The sequence below is a fragment of the Hyperolius riggenbachi genome, chromosome 2, assembly GCF_040937935.1.
Source record: "Hyperolius riggenbachi isolate aHypRig1 chromosome 2, aHypRig1.pri, whole genome shotgun sequence".
Lineage (NCBI taxonomy): Eukaryota > Metazoa > Chordata > Amphibia > Anura > Hyperoliidae > Hyperolius > Hyperolius riggenbachi.
Window position 1 is genome coordinate 172,120,030 of NC_090647.1, and position 25,702 is coordinate 172,145,731.

The 25,702-nt window shown below is 41.6% G+C and overlaps 1 protein-coding gene across 2 annotated transcripts in view; it reads left to right on the forward strand.

Moving 5' to 3' along the window:
- The window catches only part of TDRD3 (tudor domain containing 3), a 415,364-nt gene that overhangs the window by 290,226 nt on the left and 99,436 nt on the right, over positions 1-25,702 (forward strand). For both annotated transcript variants that reach the window (XM_068267832.1, XM_068267833.1), the window contains exons 6-7: positions 17,516-17,587; positions 20,177-20,326. In XM_068267832.1, the coding sequence (XP_068123933.1) occupies positions 17,516-17,587; positions 20,177-20,326 (222 nt within the window). The remainder of the gene's footprint in view (positions 1-17,515; positions 17,588-20,176; positions 20,327-25,702) is intronic.

Here is a 25,702-nt window from a genome sequence, read left to right on the forward strand (position 1 = left end):
CATGCAATTTCACATGCGAATTCACATGGATGATGATGTATGATAATTTAACCATGGCAGTGCCTGTGTGCTTTCCCATTGATTCCATGCAAATTCGCATGAAAATTTGCTCGCATACCAAAACCGCATGCAAATTCCCTATTAAATACATTGTATGCGAATCGCATAGCGGTATGCGAATTCTGATGGCTCTGCCGTGCAGATTTTTTCTGCACAGAAAAACGCTCAGAAATCCTGACAAGTGGAAACCGTCCCATCCACTTGTATTGTCTATGTGAATCTGCATGCAGGAAACGCATGCAGATTCACTCTAGTGGAAACGGGCCCTCAATCTCTTAGTTATTTCCAGAGTAGCTGTGCGCTTGTGGACTTCTCTTCAAGAAGCCTTATGTGTAGGTAGTAAAGGGGTAAAGAAAGAGAAGTAAAACTGAAATAAGGGATTGAAAAGAAATAGTGTTCTCCAGACTCACCCCCACTGTTTTCATGATAGATTTTTTTTAGATTACCATATTTAAAATACTTGTTTTTTTGGAGAGCTGCTGACAGCTGATCTTTATACTATGATTAGCAGTGTAGATTGTTCTGTTAGCCACAGAACACAGTGCTGGTTAGATGAGTGGGGCTTACATTGTATTTATGTCCAAATACTTCTCTTATTTACTGGACTTGCGTGTCTGTTGAGTATTTGTTTTCATTTCCTTTGTGTTTTATTGTTTGCTTTGATCCCAGAGTCATCTCTCTAATTTGTATCCAAAAGATTTTCTGTACTTTAGAGGTAGGTAGTTGAATTTGCAGTATAAAGTGCCATAGACTGTGACCAATTTGCGTTGGAATGTAAAGTCACGAAAATAATTTTTCTTCTACTGTATAACAGAGAAAAACGTATAAATGCAGAATACATTAGCATTTTCCAGTTTTGACTTAAGATGTGCTTCTACTTAAAGCTTTTCTATACAGTATTGGTCGAAATTGGTGGCACCCAAGTCACACAAAACTCCAAAAATGGGCTGGACAAAATTGACACTCTTAACCTGCTGAGCGGTCTGGACGAGCTCAGCTCGTCCAACACCGCCAGAGGCTGCCGCTCAGGCCCTGCTGGGCCGATTTTCGTCAAATAAAAAGCAGCACATGCAGCCGGCACTTTGCCAGCCGCGTGTGCTGCCTGATCGCCGCCGCTCTGCGGCGATCCGCCGCGAGCAGCGGCGAAAGAGGGTCCCCCCAGCCGCCTGAGCCCAGCGTAGCTGGAACAAAAAGTTCCGGCCAGCGCTAAGGGCTGGATCGGAGGCGGCTGACGTCGGCTGACGTCGATGACGTCACTCCGCTCGTCGCTATGGCGACGATGTAAGCAAAACAAGGAAGGCCGCTCATTGCGGCCTTCCTTGTTTATTCTGGGCGCCGGAGGCGATCGGAAGAACGCCTCCAGAGCGCCCTCTAGTGGGCTTTCATGCAGCCAACTTTCAGTTGGCTGCATGAAATAGTTTTTTTTTTATTTAAAAAAAACCCTCCCGCAGCCACCCTGGCGATTTAATCAGAACGCCAGGGTGGTTAACTTTATAGTTGATTGCACACCCTTTGGGAAAAAAAACCCTGAAATCAGTCACTTCCTATAACCATCAATAAGCTTCTTACTCCTCTCACCCAGAATTTTGGACCACTCTTCCTTTGCAAACTGTTCCAGTTCTCTCTTAATTGAAGGGTGCCTTTTCCCAACAACAATTTTAAGATCTCTCCACAGGTGTTCAATGGGATTTAGATCTGGACTCATTGCTGGCCACTTCAGAGCTCTCAATGCTTTGTTGCCATCCATTTCTGGGTGCTTTTTGGCGTATGTTTGGAGTCGTTGTCCTTCTGGAAGATCTCAGACGCAAACCTAACTTGTATCTTTTTTTTTTTTTTTTTTTAATAATCCAATCCTGCCCAAATTGATAGTATTCATTTTTTGTCACAAACTGGCAAGCCATACCCAGGACCCTTTAAATCAGTCCAATCTGATTATTACTCCACTTATACCCACTTATCAGCCCCGGATGCCTTGGCATAGTAATTGTGAAGGAGTAGCTGGATTTCCCAGACTTATGATGCTTATCCCCCAAACCAGAGCTGATTGTAAAGCCCCACCATGACTTTTGAGTCACACCTATTGCTTTTTGCCCTTCACCTTCCTGCACCCCTGGTCACTTGACTTAGCATTGTGATGTGCACCATCAAACTTATGTACTGTATAATGTGATGTCTGAGTCAATAGACATGATTTGCTAGTATTCTGTAAGTCAGACCTTAACTTCCCTTCTTTTTGTGATGTTCGGACTTTTTCTAACAAGAAGCTGTTGACCTTTTGTCCACTTTAATATTTGGTCTGCTGCACTCAGATTGATTTCTTTATGTATTTATCATTCAATAATATCATTTTTTCACACCAGTGCTTTTGTGTTTTACAGATTGCAGTGTTCTGTGCCAGAGTTGATAAAAGGGAGACTGTACATGTTTTTTTTAAAGCACTGACTGATATCAAAATAGTATTATTGTTATCAATAATTTATCTAGTGCCATTGTCTCCTATGGTTCCTTATAAGAAAAACAAAACGCACAGATTGGTGGATAATACAAAGGTGGCAAAATAGTTGTGTAGCATAACTTATACCACTTAGAGACACTGAAGCGGAAAAAAAATTATATAATGAATTGGTTGTGTAATACGGATAATTACTAGAATTTTAGTAGCAAAGAAAATATTATTTTTATTTTCAGTTATATAGTGTTTATTTTTTATAACATTGCATCATTCTCTAATATTTGCAATTTAGACACTACTCAGCATTCTAAATGGGTTCAAAAGTTCATTAGCCTGCTCTGGAAAATCTTCACTGCAGAGGGAAAAATAGATACATTGGCCTCAATTCACTAAGCTTAAAGAGGAACTCCAGTGAAAATAATGTAGTAAAAAAAGTGCTTAATTTTTTACCATAATTATGTATAAATGATTTAGTCAGTGTTTGCTCATTGTAAAATCTTTCCTCTCCCAGATTCACATTCTGACATTTATTACATGGAGACATTGTTACTGTGGGCAGGTTATTTAGCTGTTTCTAGCTGCTCTGGCTGTTAGACAGCTAATAACAGCTGTTTCCTGTCTCTGAACATTGTTACATTGTGGCTGTTTGCCAGGAGTACCGCGGTCTTCAGAGGTTCTTGTGGGAGGGATTTCAGCACAAAATCAGTCACACAGCGCCCCCTGATGGTCTGTTTGTGAAAATCATTGTCTTTCTCATGTAAAATGGGGTATCAGCTACTGATTGGGAAAAAGTTCAATTCTTGGTTGGAGTTTCTCTTTAACTCCTATCTTTAAAGGGGTTCTTTCGCGAAAAAAGTAGGCAGTTGCAAAATCTAACTGACATAATAGTGTGCAAGTGATTAGGGAGGCCGGCTGGTATCTTGCTATTTTGGCAGTTAAACTGCTGTTCAGGAAAAGCTGTTGAAAACAAAGAAAGCCCTGAGAATCCCCCTAAAGCTGGCCACTAACGGTCCAATTTCTAGCGAAAAATCGTTTGAGCGATCAGAAATTCTGATCGGACGAAAAATCGTTCACTACACCATCAACTAACCAATCATTGCTTCCTATCTATCACGACCACCAAGAAAATCCAAATTTTCGTTCGCCGAAAATTCATTCGGGCGACATTTTTTTCACTCGTTCATAATCGATTGTGTCCACCAATGGAGATTATTTACAACCAATCCGATCAGAATTTCTGATCGCTCGAACGATTTTTCGCTAAAAATTGGACCGTTAGTGGCCAGCTTTAAAAAGATGGACTGGCCCAAAACCTGTCATCTGTCACATTTTTTAACTGCCTACTTTTTTCGCGAAAGAACCCCTTTAATAACTCTTCTGAGCTGTTTTACAGTTATCACCATGGTGATATAATTGGGATAACTGTAAAATAGCTCAGAAGAGTTACTGTATTAGACAGGAGATAAGCTTAGTGAATTGAGGCCAATTTTTTAAAGCTTATTATCTCACGTGTCTGGCAGAGTTCTCTGCGACTTTGAAAGTCGTGGAGCTCAATGGCTAATTTGCATAGATAACTGGAGTCTCTTGGCTCTTCCTTTACTGGAAACAATATTAGACTTGTGTCTCTGCTGCTAATGTTTTTTTTTCTTAGCTGTACTACACATACAAATCATTATATCATATTTTTTTTTTCGCTTAAGTGTCTCTTTAAGAGGAGAGAGCCCTATACAGTATTTATTAGTCTAAAGGCTGGTGTATTTTAGGTGGCTATAAATGACCATTTGTAGGAGGCAGTGCCTGCTCAGTTTCTGAAGGAAATTTCCTAGTTTGAATGATATACATCACCAGTGAACGGACTTATAAGGGTGAACTTTAGAAGGACTGATGAATGTTTGGCAAAAGCGAAGCTGCCAAGTCCTGCAGACATGGATATGAGGAAGTGATTCTAAAGAGGGAAACACGGTTGTGCACAGAGTGGAGGATGCAGTTGGGAAAGTATCTTGAAATTTATTATGGAGGGGTGTGGATGACACATATTATGCACAGCTTTGTCAGTAATTGCGTGTTCATACTACTAGTTGCACTTACCATTCACCACTGCTGATCAAGTTTCCAGGACGCATTCATGTAATCAGTGACACTGGGCAGTAGTGAGACACAGCATAGTATTTTAAAAAAAATTCAGGCAAGCAGCCTTTTGGTGAGAACCCGAGGTGGGTTTCTGCAATCAATATTAGGACACAAAGGCACATTCTACATACTATCACCAGCCTCTGTGTCCTTATGTGTGCCCCCAGGCTCCACCCATGCTCTGCTGTCCCCCCTTTTATAAACTGCCAGGCTAGCGACACACAGATTGTTGCTAGTTGGCTGTGTACATTCAGGCTGCCACTCACCTCCGCTTCCCTGCCTCCTGTATAGTGCAGCTCCCCGCCTGCGTCCCTTCCCTCCCTGCCTCTGTAAGCCGATTGGAGAAGGCTTATGGAGGTGGGGAGGGAAGGGACGCAGGCAGGGAGCTGCACTATACAGGAGTCAGGGGAGCAGTGGTGAGTGGCAGTCTGAATATTAACAGCCGACTAGCGACAATCTGCGTGTCGCTAGCCTGGCGGTTTTTATAAGGGGGGCCAGCAGAGCATGGGGGGGCCTGGGGGCATACTATAAGGACACAGAGGCTGGTGATAGTATGCAGAATGTGCCTCTGTGTCTTAATATTGATTGCAGAAACCCACCTCGGGTCCTCTTTTTGGTGCACTGTCCAAGTCAATTATATTAATTGGCTGCACTATCATGCACAGTGGTGGAGCAGTTGAAAAGTGCACAGGCAGCATCCTATTTAAAAGGGCATGCTTTATAATAGGGGATGCAGGGGTCGCCCGATATGTGAACTGCGGCTCGTCTACAAATAGCTGGAACAAGGATATGTTTTAAAGGGGAGGGGTTTAAGGTAATGTGCCGAAAGGGGGGGGGGGGATAGGTTAAGGTTAGATGCCCACTGGGGGAGGGGAGGTAAAGCTAGTAGCCCATGGGGGTTAAGGGTTAGGCCCCACAAGGCGGGAGTGATTTAAGAGTGAGGCACTATCAAGGGGGAGGTTAAGTGTTAGGACCCCCAGGGAAGGTTTTGTGTGAGAGTAGGGAGAAGTTAGGTCATAGTAAAATATTGGTAAATATTACCAATATTTTACAATTTAAATGAAGTAGTAGAATATCAGAGAATGTACTTATATTCCACTACCGTCATCAGGTGCCTTTTTCAAATGTATGCCCCAATGGTATTGCCAAGAGATTTACAATTAGGTGGACCTTACTGTTGGAAGATGTGAATTGGATCCTCTGAGTAATAGTCAGGCAGTAGAGAAACTTGTAAAGTAAAAAGTATTGTTCAGGGAAATAGTTACCTACCATGCTAAATACTATCACCTGGGAGGGGAATTATATCACTTGTAAATCACTGGAACAGTTATGCCCGTGCTACTCATTAACTGGATCAGCTGCTAGAAGCTTATATTTGCTAATCACAGCTTTTGGCCTTGATGGGGTTAAATAGCATATTGGGATTTTTTTTTACTCCTCAGTACTGGAAAGAAGGTAGCAGATGAGTCAAGCTGCACAGTTCTTTATTTTATCCTCTGCCAAATTCTTGTTATTCGAGGCGTGATCTATATATTGATTTCTGTATTCCACCAGACTAGCATAGATCTGCTTTTTGAACAGTCTCTCTGTTTCCTATGCTAGTGGTTTCCCAAAGCTGTGCTTCTGATTTCACATGTGGATGTCGGCTCTCTGTCGTTATCTTTCAGCCAGCAAATTCTCACCATTAAAATAATGCCTCTTCCGTCAAAAGCATTAAACCAAGCTGTACATTGCCGCACGTTATCTAACGATTTAGGGCTGAGCTGCTAGGATATATAACAATAATCACAATTTAATCCGGTAATAGGCTCAGTAAACTGTGATTTTTATAAGGAGCTAGTAAAAGTACCAGATTCACTGTTATCATTCTTGTCTTTAAAGGGAACCTGAACCAAGTAAAATTATTTAAAATAAACACATGCTGTGCCAGCAAATGAATATGACATACTTACCTCGCTGTCAGTTCCTCTCAGAAGCTCACTATTTTCTTCTAACAACGATCCCTTCCAGTTCTGACAAGGTTTTGTGAGAACTGAAATGTGTCAGTTGCTGTAAGTTATATATCAGTTTCTTGACAACTGATGTGCAAGGTAATGCCCATGTTTCCCTATGGCTCAAGGGGGTAATATTACAGTTTAACACTGTGCTGACCCGGAAGCTGTTACAGGATCATTGCCATTTTTGAAATGGAGGATTCCATCGATCACAGTGGACAAACAGGAGAGGAGAAAGAGATTGATGAGTAGACTACACCGGAGGTAAGTATGAATCTTTCCTCACCCTGATTTACATTCTCATATTTATCACTGGTGGTGACATCTGTAGTTCTGGCAGGTGATCTGTACAAAATAGGGCAAAATGGGCTCCTTGACAAAGAGATAAGCAGAGTGTTTGCGTATACATGTGTCACCCAGAACTATAATGGACTATTTCTTCAGGCAACCAATGTCTAAGGTATGTACCTAGCATAATTCACAATGTCTTATTAGTAGGCTGTCCCAGACTTCGCCCATGTTCTGTTGATTTAGGGCTTAAACCCACTTGAAGCCTTTTCTAAGCACTAGTGATTTGAAAAAGCTCTTGCTAATGCAATGCTATGGTTGATTTTTATAAAATCATATCACTTTAGTGTGATCACACCCATAGCATTACATTAGCAAGAGCTTTTCAAATCACAAAGCGCTCAGAAAGGCGTTCCTAGTGGGTTCCAGGCCTTAAGGGGGAAAAGAAAAGGGATCAGAATACTTTGTGCTGCCAGTACAATGCTGCTAGGCTGTCGGCAATACAAAGTGGTCTGGATAGAGTTACAAATCTTTTGGTAGGTAGGGAATTTCCCATATACCATTTCTCACCTGTGTATTTGGCTTTTTGCCTGTAGCTTTAAAGATCAAAGGATTTGAGTCAATAGTACAAGGACCCTGGAGGTTACTTTGCCTGCTGAAGTAAATCCATCATAAGAGCTTTATATGGAACAGATCTGAATAAGTACCCTGAGTTATTGAAAAGCATAAGTGATTCTTTGGGAAATATTTATAGACAGTTTGGCAGCTTTGTGTTACTGGTAATAAATATGTACAGTATTTGTCAAGGGGGTACTTGAGAAAAAAATGATGTACTAAGGCAATAAACAATGGCTTTTCAGAAACGTAATACATTAAAAAAAACACTAAGATCTTCAGTGTAGGATAAAAATGACTGCTGCTATGAAAGTAAAAGGATTAGCCTAAACGAAAAATATAAATAATACAGGGTTACTTAACTAGTATTTGTGTAGCTAGAAGTGTACAAGGTTAAAGGACAACTGAAACGAAAGGTGAAAATAAATGAGATAAATAAATTGTATTTATCCTCTTACTCCTAAAAATTTTGTTTTTTAGTTACTCCATGTTTTTTTTTTATTATATATTTAAACATTTACAAGGCAGATTGAATGTTTTGTTGTCTCTGCTCAGTGCCTGCCTAATAAAGGAAATGTCCTAATAAAGGAAATAAAGTAAAATGCTTGTCCAAGTGGATGTGGCTTGGAGCGGCTCTCACGCAGGTGCAGAAGATCCCGACCTGGCGAGGTCGCCATCGCGAACAGAGGGGATCCTGGGCCACTGGCTGGAAGTGGAGCTGTGGTGAGGGACATATTGGCTGCCAGGGGTTGGAGGAAGCCCCAGGTAAGTAGATGTCATTTTTCAGGGGAGCTCGGACATTTCCTTTAAGTTTGTCTAAATGAAAATACATGAACTATTGGCCTTCTTTTTTTAATCTCCACTTGCTCTCAGAAGGTGTATTCTGCTAGAGAAACTAGTATGGCTGTAATTTCCTTATCAGTGATGTTTACTATATTCCTGACAAGGTACCAACAAGACAGAAGCTGTCACTTCCATGCCTAAAAATTAACTCTTTCAGGCATCAAAATAAAACAGCCTGGTTATTAATATGTTTTGAACTGTACTTACACACATTTATCTCATTATGTCACGCGTCACCTTGGGTGTATTTTAAACAATACCATTTGCTCGGCTGTCCTGCTAATCAACTTTTAGCCATAGACACTGAATAAGCATGCAGCAGATCAGATGTTTCTGATCTGAAAAGATTATGTTTGATTCTGGTGTTATTTAGACACTACTGCTGCCAAATAGATCAGCAGCACTGTCAGGCAACTGGTATTATTTAAAAGGAAGTAAACACAACAGCCTCCATATTCTTCTCCGTTCAGTTGTCCTTTAAGGGGTACAGATTGTGTACCATTTCTCCAAGTTAGCATTCTTTCAGTTTACGAATGTCTTATACCCAAGCAGTGCTGTCAGCAGCACAGTATCAGCTGCACTGTCCTTTTATGAATACATGTAAAATGAATTCCCTTTTTATGATCTATGTTTTTATTTGCCTACCTTGGCAGCAGTGTGAACCCATCATATTAATTTTATTGGTAAAGCTCTGTTCAGGCTGTGCTCTCAGTCTTGTAGGGTGCTTTATCATTGTACATTTTCATTATATGTTACAGCCTCTCTGGATGAATGGCACTAATGGGTTCAGCTGACGACAAGGCAGTTTAATAGTTTAAACAGTCCCTGGGCTTTTTTAAACGTGCATTCATGTTGTTGAACTGCAGACGCGAACAGAAGGCTCAGATTGCCTGTAAAAATAAAATATACAAAGGGTTACGTTCTTGTTGAAAAAATACAATATATAACTGTCCTTATTGTTTTATAATAAAAGTCTGAATTTGCTGTTATGTGGGAACTTGATGACTGTATCTAGGCTTTCAAAATAAAGAGAAAAAATGGTTCCTCTTGATTTAAAGGAGAACTAAAGTGAAAATTAGCTGATGAGAAAACAACTGTAACTATCTACCTAATTCCGAATAGACACATGCAAGTGTAGCCAGGCTCATCCTGCTGGAACTTGGATGAGCACAAACACCCCTGCCACCCCCTCCCTCCCCCCAACATGCCAGTGATGTACATTTTACATACATATCACTATTCTTCCCCTCTTTGCATGTGTAGCTTATGTGGTGCAGATGATGTCACTGCAAAATAATCAACTCTGATGGGTGATGATGTGTAAATAAAAGGGCATTCAATTGCTTTAGTATTATTTATTTTTAAGGCAAAAACGTATGAAAAGAAGCAACATGTGGCATTCAGAAGTAAAATAAAATAGCATCAAGAGACTTTTTACCTCATTAGGCCTAATCCAATTCACTTTTTCTCTTAGGTTATATTTTCACATTACAAATACAATGACCTCAATTCACTAAGATCATGCTGGAGATAATAAGGCAAGAGAAAACGTACCTCCACACAGTGAGAGAGTAATCTTATCTCTTCATTCCTTAAGTTACCTCCTCTGTAGTTATTTTACCTCCTCTGTAGTTATTTTACTTCATCTGTAGTTAATTTACCCTCTCTGTAGTTATTTTCACATGCCCATCTTTAACTCTGGAGTTATTTTAAGGATTGGAGAGTTAACTTAAAGACAGAAGAGCTAACTTTAGGCTTGCCTGAGGTAAAATGTTTCCTGAATAATACATGCCTTATCACCTGGTAACAACTCTAGAAGAGTTATTAAAGACAGGAGATAAGCTTAGTGAATTGAGGCCAATGGCCTCAATTCACTAAGATCATGCTAGAGATAATAAGGCAAGAGAAAACTTACCTCCACACGTGAGAGAGTTATCTTACCTCTTCATTCCTTAAGTTACCTCTCCTGTAGTTAAATTACCTCCTCTGTAGTTAATTTACCTCCTCTGTAGTTAATTTACCTCCTCTGTAGTTATTTTCACATGCAGCTAATTAACAGCCTGTCTTTAACTCTGGAGTTATTTTAAGGATTGGAGAGTTAACTTAAAGACAGAAGAGCTAACTTTAGGCTTGCCTGAGATAAAATGTTTCCTGAATACTACATGCCTTATCACCATGGTAACAACTCTAGAAGAGTTATTAAAGACAGGAGATCAGTTTAGTGAATTGAGGCCAATGTCTTTTAAGCCACCAGTTGTTCTGTCTTCCAAGTTGGCAAGCTCGGTAAAAATAGATGCAACTGTGTCAAACTTTTCATGAAATGAAAGAATGTAAATGAAAACAAGACTATTCTCATCCACATAACATTTTGTTAAACAGCCAGCCATGTTACTAAACATTCATAATAAAAAGACATCTCTCACAAAGACACCTCTATGGGATGGGAAGTAGGGTGTGGTATCTGCAATACTTACCTAAAGAAGTCATAATAAACAATGAAGAATGTTTTTAGCTGGGTGCAAAGTAAAGCCAAAAACATGTAAACGATAAGTATAATTTTAAAACAGTTGGGAATTGAAAACAAAAAGATATTTACATTAAAAACCATTTAATTATTCAACAATACAGCTTAACCAAACCCTACTCACACAGAACCCTCTTTTGGTGGTGCCTAACCCTAAGACTCCTCCTGGTGGTGCCTAACCCTAAGACCCTTCAAGGTGGTGCCTAACCCTAAGACCCCTCCTGGTGGTCCCTAACCCTAAGACCCCCCCTTGGTGGTGCCTAAACCTAAGACCTCCCTGGGTGGTGCCTAAACCTAAGACCTCCTCAGTGGTGCCTAAGACCTCCTCAGTGGTGCCTAACACCCCCCCCCCCCCCCCCCCAATCATAACCTATTTCAAAAACTTGAATGTTCTAATGTCGAAAACAATATTAATCGTTCCCCCAAATTTCTGCTTTAGGTGCCCTATTAACAATATTTGCATTAACCGCCTATGGGAGCCCAAATCGACCATTAGCCCCAGACTCCCAAATTTACTGCTTCCATTAAAACACAACATGTAACAGGTAGATGAGGCTTAAAGAAATAGGTGCAACAAAAAGATCAAGAGATTGTGCAAACACCATCAAGCAAATCTCTTGCAGAGAGAGTATCACAAGCGAGAAACAAAATCTTTGCTTTGCTTAAGTACTGGACAGATATTGTCACACCATGTACTAACTTGAGTTACCGGTAGGTTTTAGTCTGGTCATGCTTTTTAAGTGTTTTTATTTCATAAGTACCGTAAGTTATTAATTGCGTTGTTTTTTTTTTTTTTTTTTTTTTTTTTTTAAAGCATCTTCACTTTACTTTACATTTTATTCGCATAAATTTTTTTTGCAACACGCAGCTAGCACTTTGCTGGCTGCGTGTGCATTCCGATCGCCGCCGCTACCCGCCGATTAGCCAAGCCACACCGAACCCCCCCTGTACTGGAAACAATATTAAACTTATGTCTTTGCTTCTAATGTTTTATCTCTTAGCTGTTCTACTCATACAAATCATAATATAATATTTTTTTTTGCTTCAGTGTCTCTTTAAGGCTAGGTTCACAGTGGTCAGTTTCATAAGGCACACGTTCAAATGTGTGTGAACTGCAGTGGAGACTGGACACACCCTGTAATACAAAGCCTGCATGCAGCGAGTTAGTATAACGCAGTCAGTTACGACGCAGTACTGTGAACAGCACAATAGAATTGTATGGGCAGTGAGTTGACGTGCAGAATTATTTTGCAATGCAACTGAGCATTGTGAACTAGCCCTTAATATTTGCAGAGCTTTTTTTGTATAATATATTTTTTGAGCACATAGATTCTGTTTGATTGCTTCGGGGTACCTAGGAAATAAGCAGTGAAAACTCCACAGGGGTGGAACACAGAAACATCCCCAGTGTGGTTGTTATCTTATATATAGTATACTGTATGATGAGAAACCTACAGAAAGGACCAGTCACATCAGGATCACTCACCGCTTGAGGGCTCGTTTCCACTGTTGCGGTGCGGAATCGCCTGGATTCCACCGCGGACGAAATCGCATGCGGATGCGTTTCTGCATGCGGTTTTCCCCGCGATTTCGCATGGTTAGGAAGCAGACGAATTTAACCATGTCACTGCCTGTGTAAATTTCCATAACATTACATGCGAAATCGCGGGGAAAACCGCATGACAAAGCTACATGCGATTGCCCTATTAAAAGCATTGCGGGCAATGCGCCCGCTTTCCAGCTGCACGCGAAATCTGACGGCTCTGCCGTGCAGATTTCCCCCGCACACCAAAACGCACCCGCACGACGCACAACTGGAAACAATCCCATCCACTTGTATTGCCTATGCGAATCCGCATGCGGTGCCCACATGCAGATTCGCTATAGTGGAAACGAGCCCTGAGGAAAAACATGTTTGTTTATTCCCATAATATATGCTCATAGGTAGTGCTGTATTTTAACCACTACCTGCACAGAGGACAGCAAATGTACACCCTTTGCAACCTTATATTTGCTTCAGGGGTGTATATATTTGTCATCTGCTTCTAATGTGCACTATCCAGTTGCCGTGCACAATCATACAGGTCCCCCATGCACGTACAAGTGCTCTCGAGCGTGTGCACATGCCCACCCGAAGGCTTCAAAGGATACACTGATTGGTGTAAGGGAACATGTGTTCCTGAGCTCTGTGCCTGTGTTTGTTTGTTTGTTTGTTTTTGTTTTTTGTTTTTTTGAATGGTCACTGTTGCAGCCAGTAACAGTTTTTTCTGTTTGTTTGTTTTTTTTGGACAAACTTGTGTATAAACTTACATAATTGCGGGATTTTTTTTATAAGCTTTTTCTGTGACATAAATTCAGGGAATATAGTAAAAATGCATCCACGTTCCATGAAAATGCATCCCCATAGCAGCTCAGCTTCTTATTCAATAGATGGACACCACCTTAGGCTTATTTATACGTGATTTTTTTTTTTTTTTTAATCCAAAACTCACTGTTCTTGATTAACAATGACACGTTCAAGTACCTCCTGAAACCAACCCAGGTACCCCTAGCAGTATCATTACCACTTGCTGAGATACCACTTGTTGAGAACCTAGGATTCATCTGGCCTCATCCACTGTCACTATAGAGTGTGCACAGAACTGATGGCTGCTGGGACTCCTACCAGACTAGGATTAAAATTAGAGTTACTCATACAAAGTAGTAAAGCATAGACAGGTAAAAATATGCACCACTTTATTATTTTCCTCCTTTAGATTTTTAATTGCTAATTATTTACATCCACTCTCGGCCAGCTGTCATGCTGTATTTGTTTGTATTTGTGTTATCACCTTTTTCTGGTTATTGCTTCAGACATTCATTTCCCTTCTTGGATTTATATCCACCTCCCTGTTACATTTTCTTATTTATTCCCTATATATGTAATATGAATAAATAAACAGAATTTCAAAAGTCTCCTATCATGCATGAACCACATTCATTTTAGCATATCAGTTTATTTTACGGAACCAGTAAAAAGCTGACCATGAAATACAGTTAGTCATTTGCTGGGCATTCATATGTCACTACTGGGGTCTCCTGGAAGTTAGATAAGTAAATGTTTAATGCTGTTGAAAAGAAACATCTTCTAAGTCTGCCTTTACTGCCTGTGCTTCCTTCTTGCCCATTTTACGGCTCTATTCAATCAGATTTTTGCATGCATGTCACACGGCTTACTAGAACAGAAGGATCTTGATGTAGCAAGGCGGAAATAAAAAGCCATTTGAAATCAGAAATCTCCCTGAATCTCAGAATGCATTTTATATTGTGTAATACATTTCCAATATGATTTTCTTCTACGGCATCTATATTATTGAAGATACTTCAGCAATTTTTAATATGCGGCCGCTGCCAGCTGCAATTTATTGTGTGGCTGTTCATTTCAATTTTTTTTCTAAATGGACGTGTCATATTGTTTCGATGCAGCAATAATCTGCAATGTGTAACCCATATTATTGCGCACAGGTTTTGCAGCTGTATGCGGTAAACCCGCTGGTTAGATCTGTGCGTACGCATAATGGACCTAAGTTAGTCTAGAGGCTTTTATTGAGGAGAGAAGGACAGATCCTAATTGTATGAAGCATGTGTGCATGAGGTTGACATACTAGGAATATTCATGAAAAGTGCCTCATTAATATTATACATAGTGATGGAGTTAAATAGGGAGATTGTCAATTAGCTGTAATGATTTGCAGTGAGGGCTCGGCGACCATAAATGTCTTTTAAGAAAAATGTGCAATCATTTGTATATGGGCAATTTCTCTAATGACCCATGTCCCTGACCCTTATTAAGTATATCATACACTCATACATAATCAAATAGAATTACACTTTTCAGGGTTCATATTACATCACTAATATTATGTCACTATTCAGATTAGTTTCTTAGGGTTTTTTTTTTGTTTTTTTTTTAGTTTTATGGCCATTACTGATCATATATTATAAGCACTATATAATGTCATACACTTCCATCTCATTCAGCAAAGCAGTTAGTAAGACTGTGGCATATGAGTGATTGCCATGCTAGTGACATAGTTACTGATGAGGAATCACATTACAGTGACTGAGCCCCCCAGTGACCGCAAGTATTTTAAGCTGAATACTCACCTAACGACGCTGGAAGACAGATCACAACGACTTCCCTGGATTCATCTTCCTGCCAGCAGGTACACGCAGCGTCATGCGACGGCACACATCGGGTGCGATTGATAGTTCAAACGATTGCGGCACTTTTCGTGAAAGGCACCAGGAATCTTAAAGATACGATCCGCCGTGATGTGGTCTTTATTGCCATATGTTGCCAACGTTGTTCGTGTAATCGCACGCCTCTACCCATGTCGCGAGATCACAGAAATGATTGGTCATTGCTCAAAATCATCTGTCGTCATAAGAATCGTCATAAAGATCGTGTAGTGGGTACAGGACTTTATACTGCATGCTGCAAAATGCAGTGCAATTTCGTTGCGATTTTTCAATTTTATTTTGCTGCGATTTTTAATGGATGAAAGGAGCACAAGGAGAAAACACATAAAAAAAAAATGTAGCATGCAGTACTTTTGCTATCAGTCAAAATCACATCGCAATCACATCACACTACTAGTATGAAAGGGTTCCTGACATTTTAATCATTTTGCGATTTGCATGCAATTTGAAAATGCAGCAAATTTGGGCGTAGTATAAAATAGCCCTTATGGTCTGTTTCTAGTTTAAATGCTGTTGCTGCTGCATTGCTAGCTCAAAAAAGCTGATATTACAGGGTAACTCAAATTCTGTATAACGCACGTATTCAATATACAAGCCTACCACGATCATGAAAAATTTTAAAAATGTAAAATACATGTGTACACCGATAAAAGGTACATTTAGCCCAGAGTTAAATGCAGGGTAAATTACTATTTCCTATATTACTCTCATAATTTGATCCCTCAGCTCTGTCAGCTGACTGCCATGGCAGAGAGCAAGTTGGTAAACACAGAATGTTAACAATATGCCTGCTTCCATTAGGGCTCGTTCACACTGTAGGCGCTTTTGGAGTTTTTTTTTAAGCGCTAGCGATTTTTCCAAATCGCCTTGAAAGCGTTTGTGCAATGATTCTCTATGAGAGAGTTCACATCTGAGTGGTTTGTTTCCGATCCGCTTAGAGAAGCGCTGCATAGACCATTCCTGACGTCAGGAAGTGAAAAAACGGAATCGCTGTGCAAAAGCGTTTACAAAACCGCCCAACACACAGAAATCGCCAGGAAAGGGTGGGGGGAGGGAAGCCTCAAAAAAACCCAAGCACGGAATGCAATGTGAACGAGGCCTTAAAGAGTAACTGTTAGCCCCCAAATTGAAATTTAAATCTCTATTGCAATGTTTTATTTAGTATTTAAGTGAGCCAAAAAGCCAATGCAGAACTTAAAAATCAATCTAATTTTTTTACTATGTAATCTTTTCCCCCAGCTCCGGACGCAAAGCCGCATATCAGATACTGCTTAGCATGCAGAGCATGCCTATGTCTGGCCGACCCCCCTCTCCCCCCCAGGACCAGGTGCCAATATATTCTCCCCACCAAACAGCTGACCGCTCTGACACGGAGAGAGAGCGGGAGCACTTCCAGCGCCGCCACCGCAGAGCAGCCGCCGCCGAGTCACATGTGATTCTCTCACATGTGAGAGAGATGCACGGCGGCGACTGATAAGAAATTCCCCTTTTTTACCTCTTTCTTGCTCTCAGAAGCCATTTTCTGCTAGGAAAGTGTTTTATAGTTGGAATTTCTTATCAGTGAGGGTCACACTGTAGTCACTTCCTGTCTGAGTCAGGACTGAGTCAGCCACTTACATACCTGATATTTAACTCTTTCAGGCAGAGAAAGAAAAAAAGGAACACAGCATAGTTATCTGTGTGCTAGGCACTGTACATACACATGTCTATCTCATTATGTCACATTTCAGTTGGGGTATCCTTTAAGCAGTGGGTAATTCATTCACACATAATAGACGGTGTGTCTTTTGAACCAAATGGACGACTGAGGAATGTTTGTTTGAGATAATGCCTATTATCCCTGAATGCTCTGGGATGAGAATTCCGCATATCTAAACAGCATAGGCTAAGCTTCATTGGGAGGGCTACATAACAATATACAGCTATGTATAGCTATAGTATAGGAAGTGTGTCACTACATTGCCTCTTTAATTTGCCGCAGCTAAGCTGGACTGAATTCCTCTCAGGGACAAACTACAGTGTACTGTATGCATCAGCGATTTATTTCTTTGGTAGAAAGTCTACAGATTGATATTTCTTTCTAGATTTGAAAGGACAGACACAAAATAGAAACTGTACATTAAAACTTGTATATTCATCCTGCTGTATTTTATGACAAAGGCTTACCATTGTCTTAGTCAAGGCACATCTTCTAAGCTGCTAATCAGATAGGAAAACAAAATGTACTCAATCTTCTTTCGTGATGATTTGCTTGTTAAGAATTAAAGTTTTAATATGCAAGGCTTTACAATTTCTGTATTTTCTTTAGGGTCATTTTTCTTATTATTCCTATTTTTTTTTTATTCATTTATTTCATTTTTTTCACAGAGTTTATCTAAGCACAGTCGAAGCAATATTGGGACAGAAGGAGGACCACCACCATTTGTGCCTTTTGGGCAGGTAGTATTGTGCTTATATTATCATATTTCTTTTTTTATTATTTATATACCGCCAACATCTTCCGTAGTGCTGTACATAGTACAAAACAAATAGTGGAGAGCATAGATACATGAGAAGTTCAAAACTCTGTACAATCAGGACATCCAGCAATACACATACAAGTACATACAGCAAAGTCCCCGTAACTCAGGTAACAGGATGTCTCAACTAACCGTCATGCCTGAGGGATAACAGGGACTGTGTTTTGGGGTGTCTGAGGGTGTTTGCAGCCTTTGATATACTCACCGAGCCTTTAGCGACATCTTACAGCCTTCCTGTAGCTCCCAGCAGCTCCCGGCATGTCACGTGACACGATGCCGTAAAGCCACTAGAAGTAAAAGGAAGGCTTCAAGATGTCGCTGGAGGCTCCGTGAGTATTTGGGGGGGAGGTTTGTGCCTTTTAGGCTGGTTGCTCAAGCAACCAGCAAGCACATGTATTCAGCATAGGCGATCCCACCTGGTCCTGCATACTGGGGACTCTGTTGTATCCCCTGATGACGGTGGAACGCCAAAACTAGTCTGGACGAGAGCGGGCTATGCACCAGAGATTGCAAGTGTTAATTTAGTACCACAAGGGTGGGAAGCAAACTTTCCGGAGAGGGTCCTAAATGGCAAAGGGCCCTCGTTATGTGAGTGACACTTGTGTATGCATGTTTGTTGCTTTTTACTAATAAATTTGCCTTGGACTTTATCCACTGAGAGAATCCCTCTTTTTCTTTTCTTGGGATGCACCCAGGGCCGGATTACCGACCAGGCACATAAAGCATTTGCTTGGGGCCCAAGTGTCAGTCTAAGGGCCCCTGGCAAGGTACCCTGAGTCCCCTTCTCTCCCTCCCTAGTCCCTCTCCGCTCCGTGCGGCCTGGCAGTGCGGGTATAATATAGTAAAAAAAAGACTCGCCGGCCTCCGGCATTCCTGCGATGACAGCTCTCTTCCGCAGTACCCCCGGCGTCCTCTGCATGGTTACAGCAATGTCATGTGACAGTACTCGGGATATCACATGACAAGAGACGCGCTGTCATGTGGATCCTGGGATGGAAAGACCTAGGACACGCAAAGCATCAGAGCCCAGTACACCACCACAGGACCCAGATCAGCGTAGACCTGGCTGTAACGGAGTCGGGCTGCTGCCTACTGCACCTGGCAACCTTTTGCTTAGCTGGATCTGCGCTGATTCATGAGGCGGATCAGCAGAAGCCAGTTCAGCTGGGACCTGGCTGGGCCACGTGGTCGGGTAGCGGCTCCATACATGCCGCCAAGCATCTCTGCTCTTCCCTGGCTGTAACCCACGTGGCCGTGGCTCCAGCACCTCGTCACCTCCTGTATCCACGTTGTGTCAGCCCGAATCAGCTGGAGCCTGGAGCATGTCCGCCGCACAGGAGCTGGATCAGCTGGAACCTAACTGTAAGCACATGGTCGGGCCGTGGTTCCATACACACCACCACGCATGCCGCCTGTCACCTCCACTCCCCTCCTAACTGCAGAGCGCTACCTGAAACGACCAGGACATATGCCGCACACGACCACTGCCAGCCGGCCATTTTACCTGCTATCTCTGCCACTGCCAGAAAAAGGTTTGTTATTTTTTTATTACAATTTTTAAAGGGCGGTTAATGGAGGGCTGCCCAAATTGGGTACTTTGCTTAGGGCCCCATTTGGCCTTAATCCGGCTCTGGATGCACCTAGTTGCGCTACAGGCACCCACGATACAGGAGGGTTCTCTGGAGGTGGATTGGAGTATATGTATGCCTACAACAACATAATACCTGGCGCTGTGGCTTTGTATGACACGGTTGTATATAGTTGGTTTGAGACATCACCGATTCTGGTACATGTTCATATGATAGATTACATCGGAATAAGAAACAGTAGGAGGTCGTCACTGCCCTTACGATCTTACAATATAAAGGGCAGTCCGTTTGAGATATTAGGGAAGGACGGCATGCTTTTCTACAAGAGTTTTTCCTCATCAAACCATTTGTACAGCATTTGACAGTGCTTTACTTTATCTGATTTGGAACTCTGCAGAGAGTCACTGACATTTTGTACTCTGCAGGGGTCTGACTTGCAGTTTGGACCTGTGCTGGGCACACTTTATGGACCACTGCATAGATAAGTGCAGTGTGATTATTATTTTTTTCATGGCTCTACATCTTAAAACTGCCCACAGGTTATTAGCTTTGATGTAGTTAAATGCCTTATTTTCTGCTTTTCTAACCTTTATTACGCTCTGCGCTGTCTAATTAATCATGCATGCACAAGCTACATATGAATTTCAAGCACAGACTAGTCATCCTTTACTGATGATGATCATCTCTGTGAGCTTAGCAAAATATTTCACACGTTCTTTCTACATTTAACATCTCATCTGTGTGGTGACAGTTATTTTCTCTTTTTTTTCCCTTTAGTTTTTCATAACACATAGTTAGATGATTAGTCTATTGCCTGTCATAACGTAAGATTTGCGATGAACTGTAGCGCTGTGCTTGTTTAAACTGAAGCAAAAAATAGATCATTCTTGTTGACTAGAGATTTACACGTTTTGTTTCAGCACCGCGTATCTGCTACTTCGGTTGACAGCAAAGAACTTGATAGCCGTAAAACGCTGCAAGCTTCTAGCGCCACCAAACCTGTTGGGGAGAATGACGAGTTTGAGAAGCAGAGGACAGCCGCTATTGCTGAAGTCGCAAAAAGCAAAGAGGTCAGAAGTTTTTTCTTTACTTTGAATCTTCTGAAATCCAGTGTACTGTACTGAATAAGACAAGAAAGAGAACATTTATATTGTGCTTTTCTCCTGGCGGACTCAAAGTGCTTTAGCTACATCCACTAGGGCACGCTCAGTAGGAAATAGCAGTGTAAGGGAGTCTAGCCCAATGACTCCTTACTGAACAGGTGCTGGCTTACTGAACAGTAAGAGCTGTGATTCAAAACTCTGTTCTTCTGTGTCAGACACTTAAAACAAGGGTGGAGGCCCCCAATGCATACAGATCGGCTAATAAGCTGTTAACCTTATAACCAGAGAGGTAATCTTACTGTTCTTGAAGAATTTGGACCAGTTTATTGAAAAAGGTCTTTTATTCGAGCACATAAAATTGACAAAGCGATTTTGCAGGTGCTTGCTTGCTTCCTCAGTTAAAAAAACAGGTGCCTTAACTGCTATGGCTGTGTAGCAAGCATGAGCGCCTCTCTCTTAGGATTAGGTATCGGTAGAGGGAGGACTATGTTTAAGAATAGGGTTATGTCATAGCAAATTATCAGTAAATATTACCATCATCTTACTAAATGTTTTAGGTATTAGAATAACAGTCACTTTACCAATATTCTACTATCTGCTATTTCCTGCGTCCTGTTCAACAAGCTCTTGTAAGTGGATCTGCATTAGCTTTTTATGTATTTTTTATTTCCTTTAGCAGTTTGGAGCCTTTATATAAAGCATAATGTACAGTATATAATGTTCTATTCATGTCTTCTGTTCTGTCATGTTGTAGTTCAAGATGGTGGCCATTGTTCTGATTTTACATAGTGGAATTTTGTTACTAAGTGTATTTCCCAGTTAATTTGATATGCTGGCTAACTCTGTACGAGGTTAACATACAGTGATTTGGATTGCTACCATTTTAGGAACCTTGGATGTGCAATTGATAGGGCCATGTAGGTTTGCACATTATGTGTAACAGTTGTGGGTACTGGAATGACACATAATCCAGGGCATCCAACAGTGACAAATTGCATGAGACATCTAATACAGTCATCAAAGTGACATTGCTCTTTAGAATGTCAGACTTGTGTTTAGAGGTCAGATTTGTTACTGCATATTTATGCACTGGGAATACTGGTAGTGACAACTCTAGGAACTCTTTGTCCTGTGTTCTTGTATCTTTTACTAATACTTTTCTTATACAATAGCTTTTTTACATTTGTGGTTAATAATAATAATGCAAATCATAGTGAGTTATTTATGCTATAGAGAAGAGGTGTGTGTTTCCCACACCTCTCATTATCCAGGATCTCTGCAAGCAAGTCTGTGTCCGCTCTGCATATTTCACATGCCACAGGCAATGGATCTGTACTTAAACGTTGCAAGGAAGTGATATTTGAACTTCTTGGTAATTTTGGAGAATAAGTTGCCTACAAATTGAAATAGATAGTAGATTTTAATAACCTTAAATTACTAAATGGCTTGCATGACACTCAAATGTTACATAATAACAATGTTACAAAGTACTGCATACTGCCTCCTCAATCCCCTTCCCCAATTTCCTGCTTATCACTTGAAAACAGCATCTTTCAAGAAGAAAATTGACACAATAGCAGTGCGTAAACATAATATTTAGCAAGGAATACTTAGATTTATCTATAAGCCCATTTGCTTCTGGTGCTCTTTAAAGTGACACTGAAGCAAAAAAAAAATACCTTACGATCTAATGAATTGGTTGTGTAGTACGGATAATTACTAGAACATTAGTAGCAAAGAAAAAAAGAGTCTCATATTTTTATTTTCCGTTATATAGCTTTTTGTCTATAACACTGCATAATTCTCTAATATTTGCCATTTACAAATTACACTCTGTATTTTAAATGATGAAACAGAGCAGAGCTAATGACCCTTTGAACTTTCTGGCAGAAAAAAACCTTAAACAATCAAGAAACAGTGAGACAGGTTGAGATAAGTGCTTCATAAAATAGCATAGCTCTCTGACTAAATTAGTTCTCTTTTGCATAGATAACTGAAGTTTCTTAAAGGAGTCATCAGGCAAAGTAAAGGAAAGCCAATTTACTTACCTGGGGCTTTCTCCAGCCCCTTGCAGCCGTCTGTCCCACGCGGACAGCTTCATTCACAGCAGCCGTCCCTTCTGAGTGCCTCCGCAGTGCGCCGCAGGCAACGTGGTCATGATTGACAGCGGCGCTTCACACAGGCACAGTAAGGATGACCTTGAGGTCGTCCTCTGCACCATGCGGGGACCCCAGGCCGGCCGCTGTGAACAAAGCTGTCAGTGTGGGACAGGCAGCTGCAAGGGGCTGGAGAAAAAGCCCCAGGTAAGTACCGGTAAATCGGCTTCCTTTACTTTGCCTGATGACTCCTTTAACCCTTCTTGTACAATATTAGTAGCACAGATATGAGACTCATATATGTGCTACTAATGTCTTATTTCTTAGCTGTACTACACATACAAATCATTTTCTCATAAGTTTATTTTCACTTCAGATTATACATTTTCTGAAAACATGGATCATTGCTGCTTAGAGTAATTTAATGTTACACCAAATTTCCTTTCAATTTTAGTTTGCAGTCGGCCATGAATGTTAAAAAGTTGTATGCAAAAGTTGTTGTTCTTTTCACGCCTGAAATTTGTATTATGGCTGCAGTGTTTTTTCTTTCCTATGCAAGGAATTAGCTGCACAGTGCAGAAACAAGGTTTGCAGCAGCTTTGACCCTTCCAGTCTGACGGTATCTATTAACATCAATGGGGAGTAAGGCCCCATTCACACCTAAAACCGCAAACCGTTTTGTGGGAGTGATTTTCCCGCGAAATATACACTAGACACTGTAGCGGTTTGGGAGCGATCGCGATTAGCGGTTCTATACAAGCTAATCCTGATCGCTCCGGAAACGCCGGTAAACTGCTGCATGTAACACGTTTGCGGTTAACGCTAACCACAGTCATGGGCGTGAGAACTCTGCCATAGTGTTACATGTGCTAGCGGTTTTTAACCACTTTCCCCACCACTACAGTATATCTACGTCAGCTGTGGCACTCTCCAAGCCACAGCCACGTAGATATACTGACCTGCCTTAAGCCCTTTTGTGCAGGGACAGGTGCGCTTCAGAGCGCACCCCCCGGCACTGTCGGTTGCCTTACTAATTGGCAAAAGGGAACATGTTCCCTTGTAGCCAATTAGTGACCCCCCCGCGGATGAACGATCACCGCTGTAACAAACAGCGTGATCCTTCATCTCCCCCTCCTCCGTGCACAGATGGCTAAAAAAAATGTAAATAAAGCCGCCTCTCTCACCTTACCTCGTTCCAGCGATGAGCCTGCAGCCCGAGCATCCGATCCCAGCTCTGATCTCAGCCGCGTATTGCCGGTGACCCGGGTCCCGGCTTGATGACGTCATCAAGCTGGGACCCGGGTCACCGGCAATACGCGGCTGAGATCAGAGCTGGGATCGGATGCTCGGGCTGCAGGCTCATCGCTGGAACGAGGTAAGGTGAGAGAGGTGGCTTTATTTACATTTTTTTAGCATCTGTGCACGGAGGGGCTGCCTAATGGGGGGGGGGGGTCATACATCTGGCTACCCACACTGGGGGGGGAGGGGGAGGGGGGGGGGGGTTGGGGGTGCAAAAAACTGCCAGGCATCTGGGTAACTGGGGGGATGACATCTGACAATGGGGGATCATTTGATTATCTGGGGGAGGGGGTAACCTAATACTGGGGGCACATCTGGCTATAATTGGTGGGGGGGGGGCAATTCTGGGGGTACATATGGCTATAAAGGGGGAAATTTTATCCGGGGGACACAACTGCCTATAATGAGGGGTGCCAATCCTGGCGGCGTTACTGTCTCTCTGTACTGGGGGGTGGTAGATACATGGGACACATCTGACTATACCGGGGTGCCGATATTGGGGTCAAATCTGGCTAAACTGGGAAGGTTGGGCTGATACTCGGGGCACATCTGACTATATTAGGGGGGACATTAACTGGTGGAATGGTTTTATAAACTGTGGTACTTTTTATTTTTAAACTGGAATTGTTAAAAACTGAGAAATAATGCATTTTTTTAATTTTTGTTCCCTTTTTTCAATTAAAATGCCTAGAAAACAAAATTGTTCTTGGGACTAAATACCCCCCATTGAAAGCCTGGTTTGTCTTGAAAAAAACGATATATAGATCATTTAGGTGTAGTGAGTAGGGATAAAGTTATTGCTGATTGAATAGGGACACCGCTAAAGCATCAAAACTGCTCTGGTCAATAAGGGGAAAACAAGGTCTGGATGCGAAGTGGTTAAAAACCGCTAGCGGTTTGCGGTGAGCTGGAATCGCACGATTCCTGCTCAAGTGAGAATGAGCCCTTTCTCTACATTTGTATGCCAGTAAACAAATTGAAATAATGTTTGCTTTGAATCCTAGCCATTTGCAACACTTAAAGTGTACCTCTGACAAAGAAAAACCTGTGAAAGATAGATACCTCAGTGGAGGGGAGCCTCAAGAAAGTTCACTGGGACCGTCTGAGCATATTTGACAAGCCTTGTTGAAAAAGTTCTTGTGGCCATATTCCCGTCTGTTTAGAAGCGAGACCAAGGTAGTAGCACGGAGCCGCTCGTGCATGAATGAAAAAGCTGTGCGTAAGCGGCTTTGTGTTACTGCGCACGCCATACTTGCATCTGCACAGTGCAGCCATGCTCATACACAGACGAGAGCTCAGACACGAAGAACAGGGTCCCAGCAAGCAGCAGTGGGCTGGAGGATAATCTGAGAAACTTCTGTATCATCTAGGGACTTCCCTCTACCCAGGTAAGTATCTAACTTTTCCAGATTTTGTTTTGTCACGGTTTCATTTTAACTGAAATAATTGCTTATTTGTTAAAAAAATACCAGTGGTTTCACATTAGAAAATCCATGGCCATATTTCATACTACTCAAATCATTAAAAAGGTTGTTTTATATTCTTTAAAGTGGACCTGAACTCTTGCAGGACAGAAGGAAAACATAGAGAAATGCACCTTGTATGTATTTGGAGAGCTTTGCCTGCCTAATTCCTCCTCATCTGTAATTTGATCTCTCCGCTGTGTCAGCTCAAGAATTTCCTCTGCCACAGCAGAGCAGCTACCTTGTAAACACAGGATGTTAACAATATGTCTGCTTTAACCTCCTTGGCGGTAACCCCACTTTGCTAGCTGCGTCAGCACACCGATCGCCGCCACCCCGCGCTCGATCGCCGCTATCTGTCACGTGGATCCGGACTCCCAATGACGTCCACACTGCAGATTTATTGCAGGATTTGTATCAGCTGTAACAAAGAAATGTTTTTTTTCTTTAAAGCAGTAGGATTAGCCAGTCTATGCCAGGGGAAA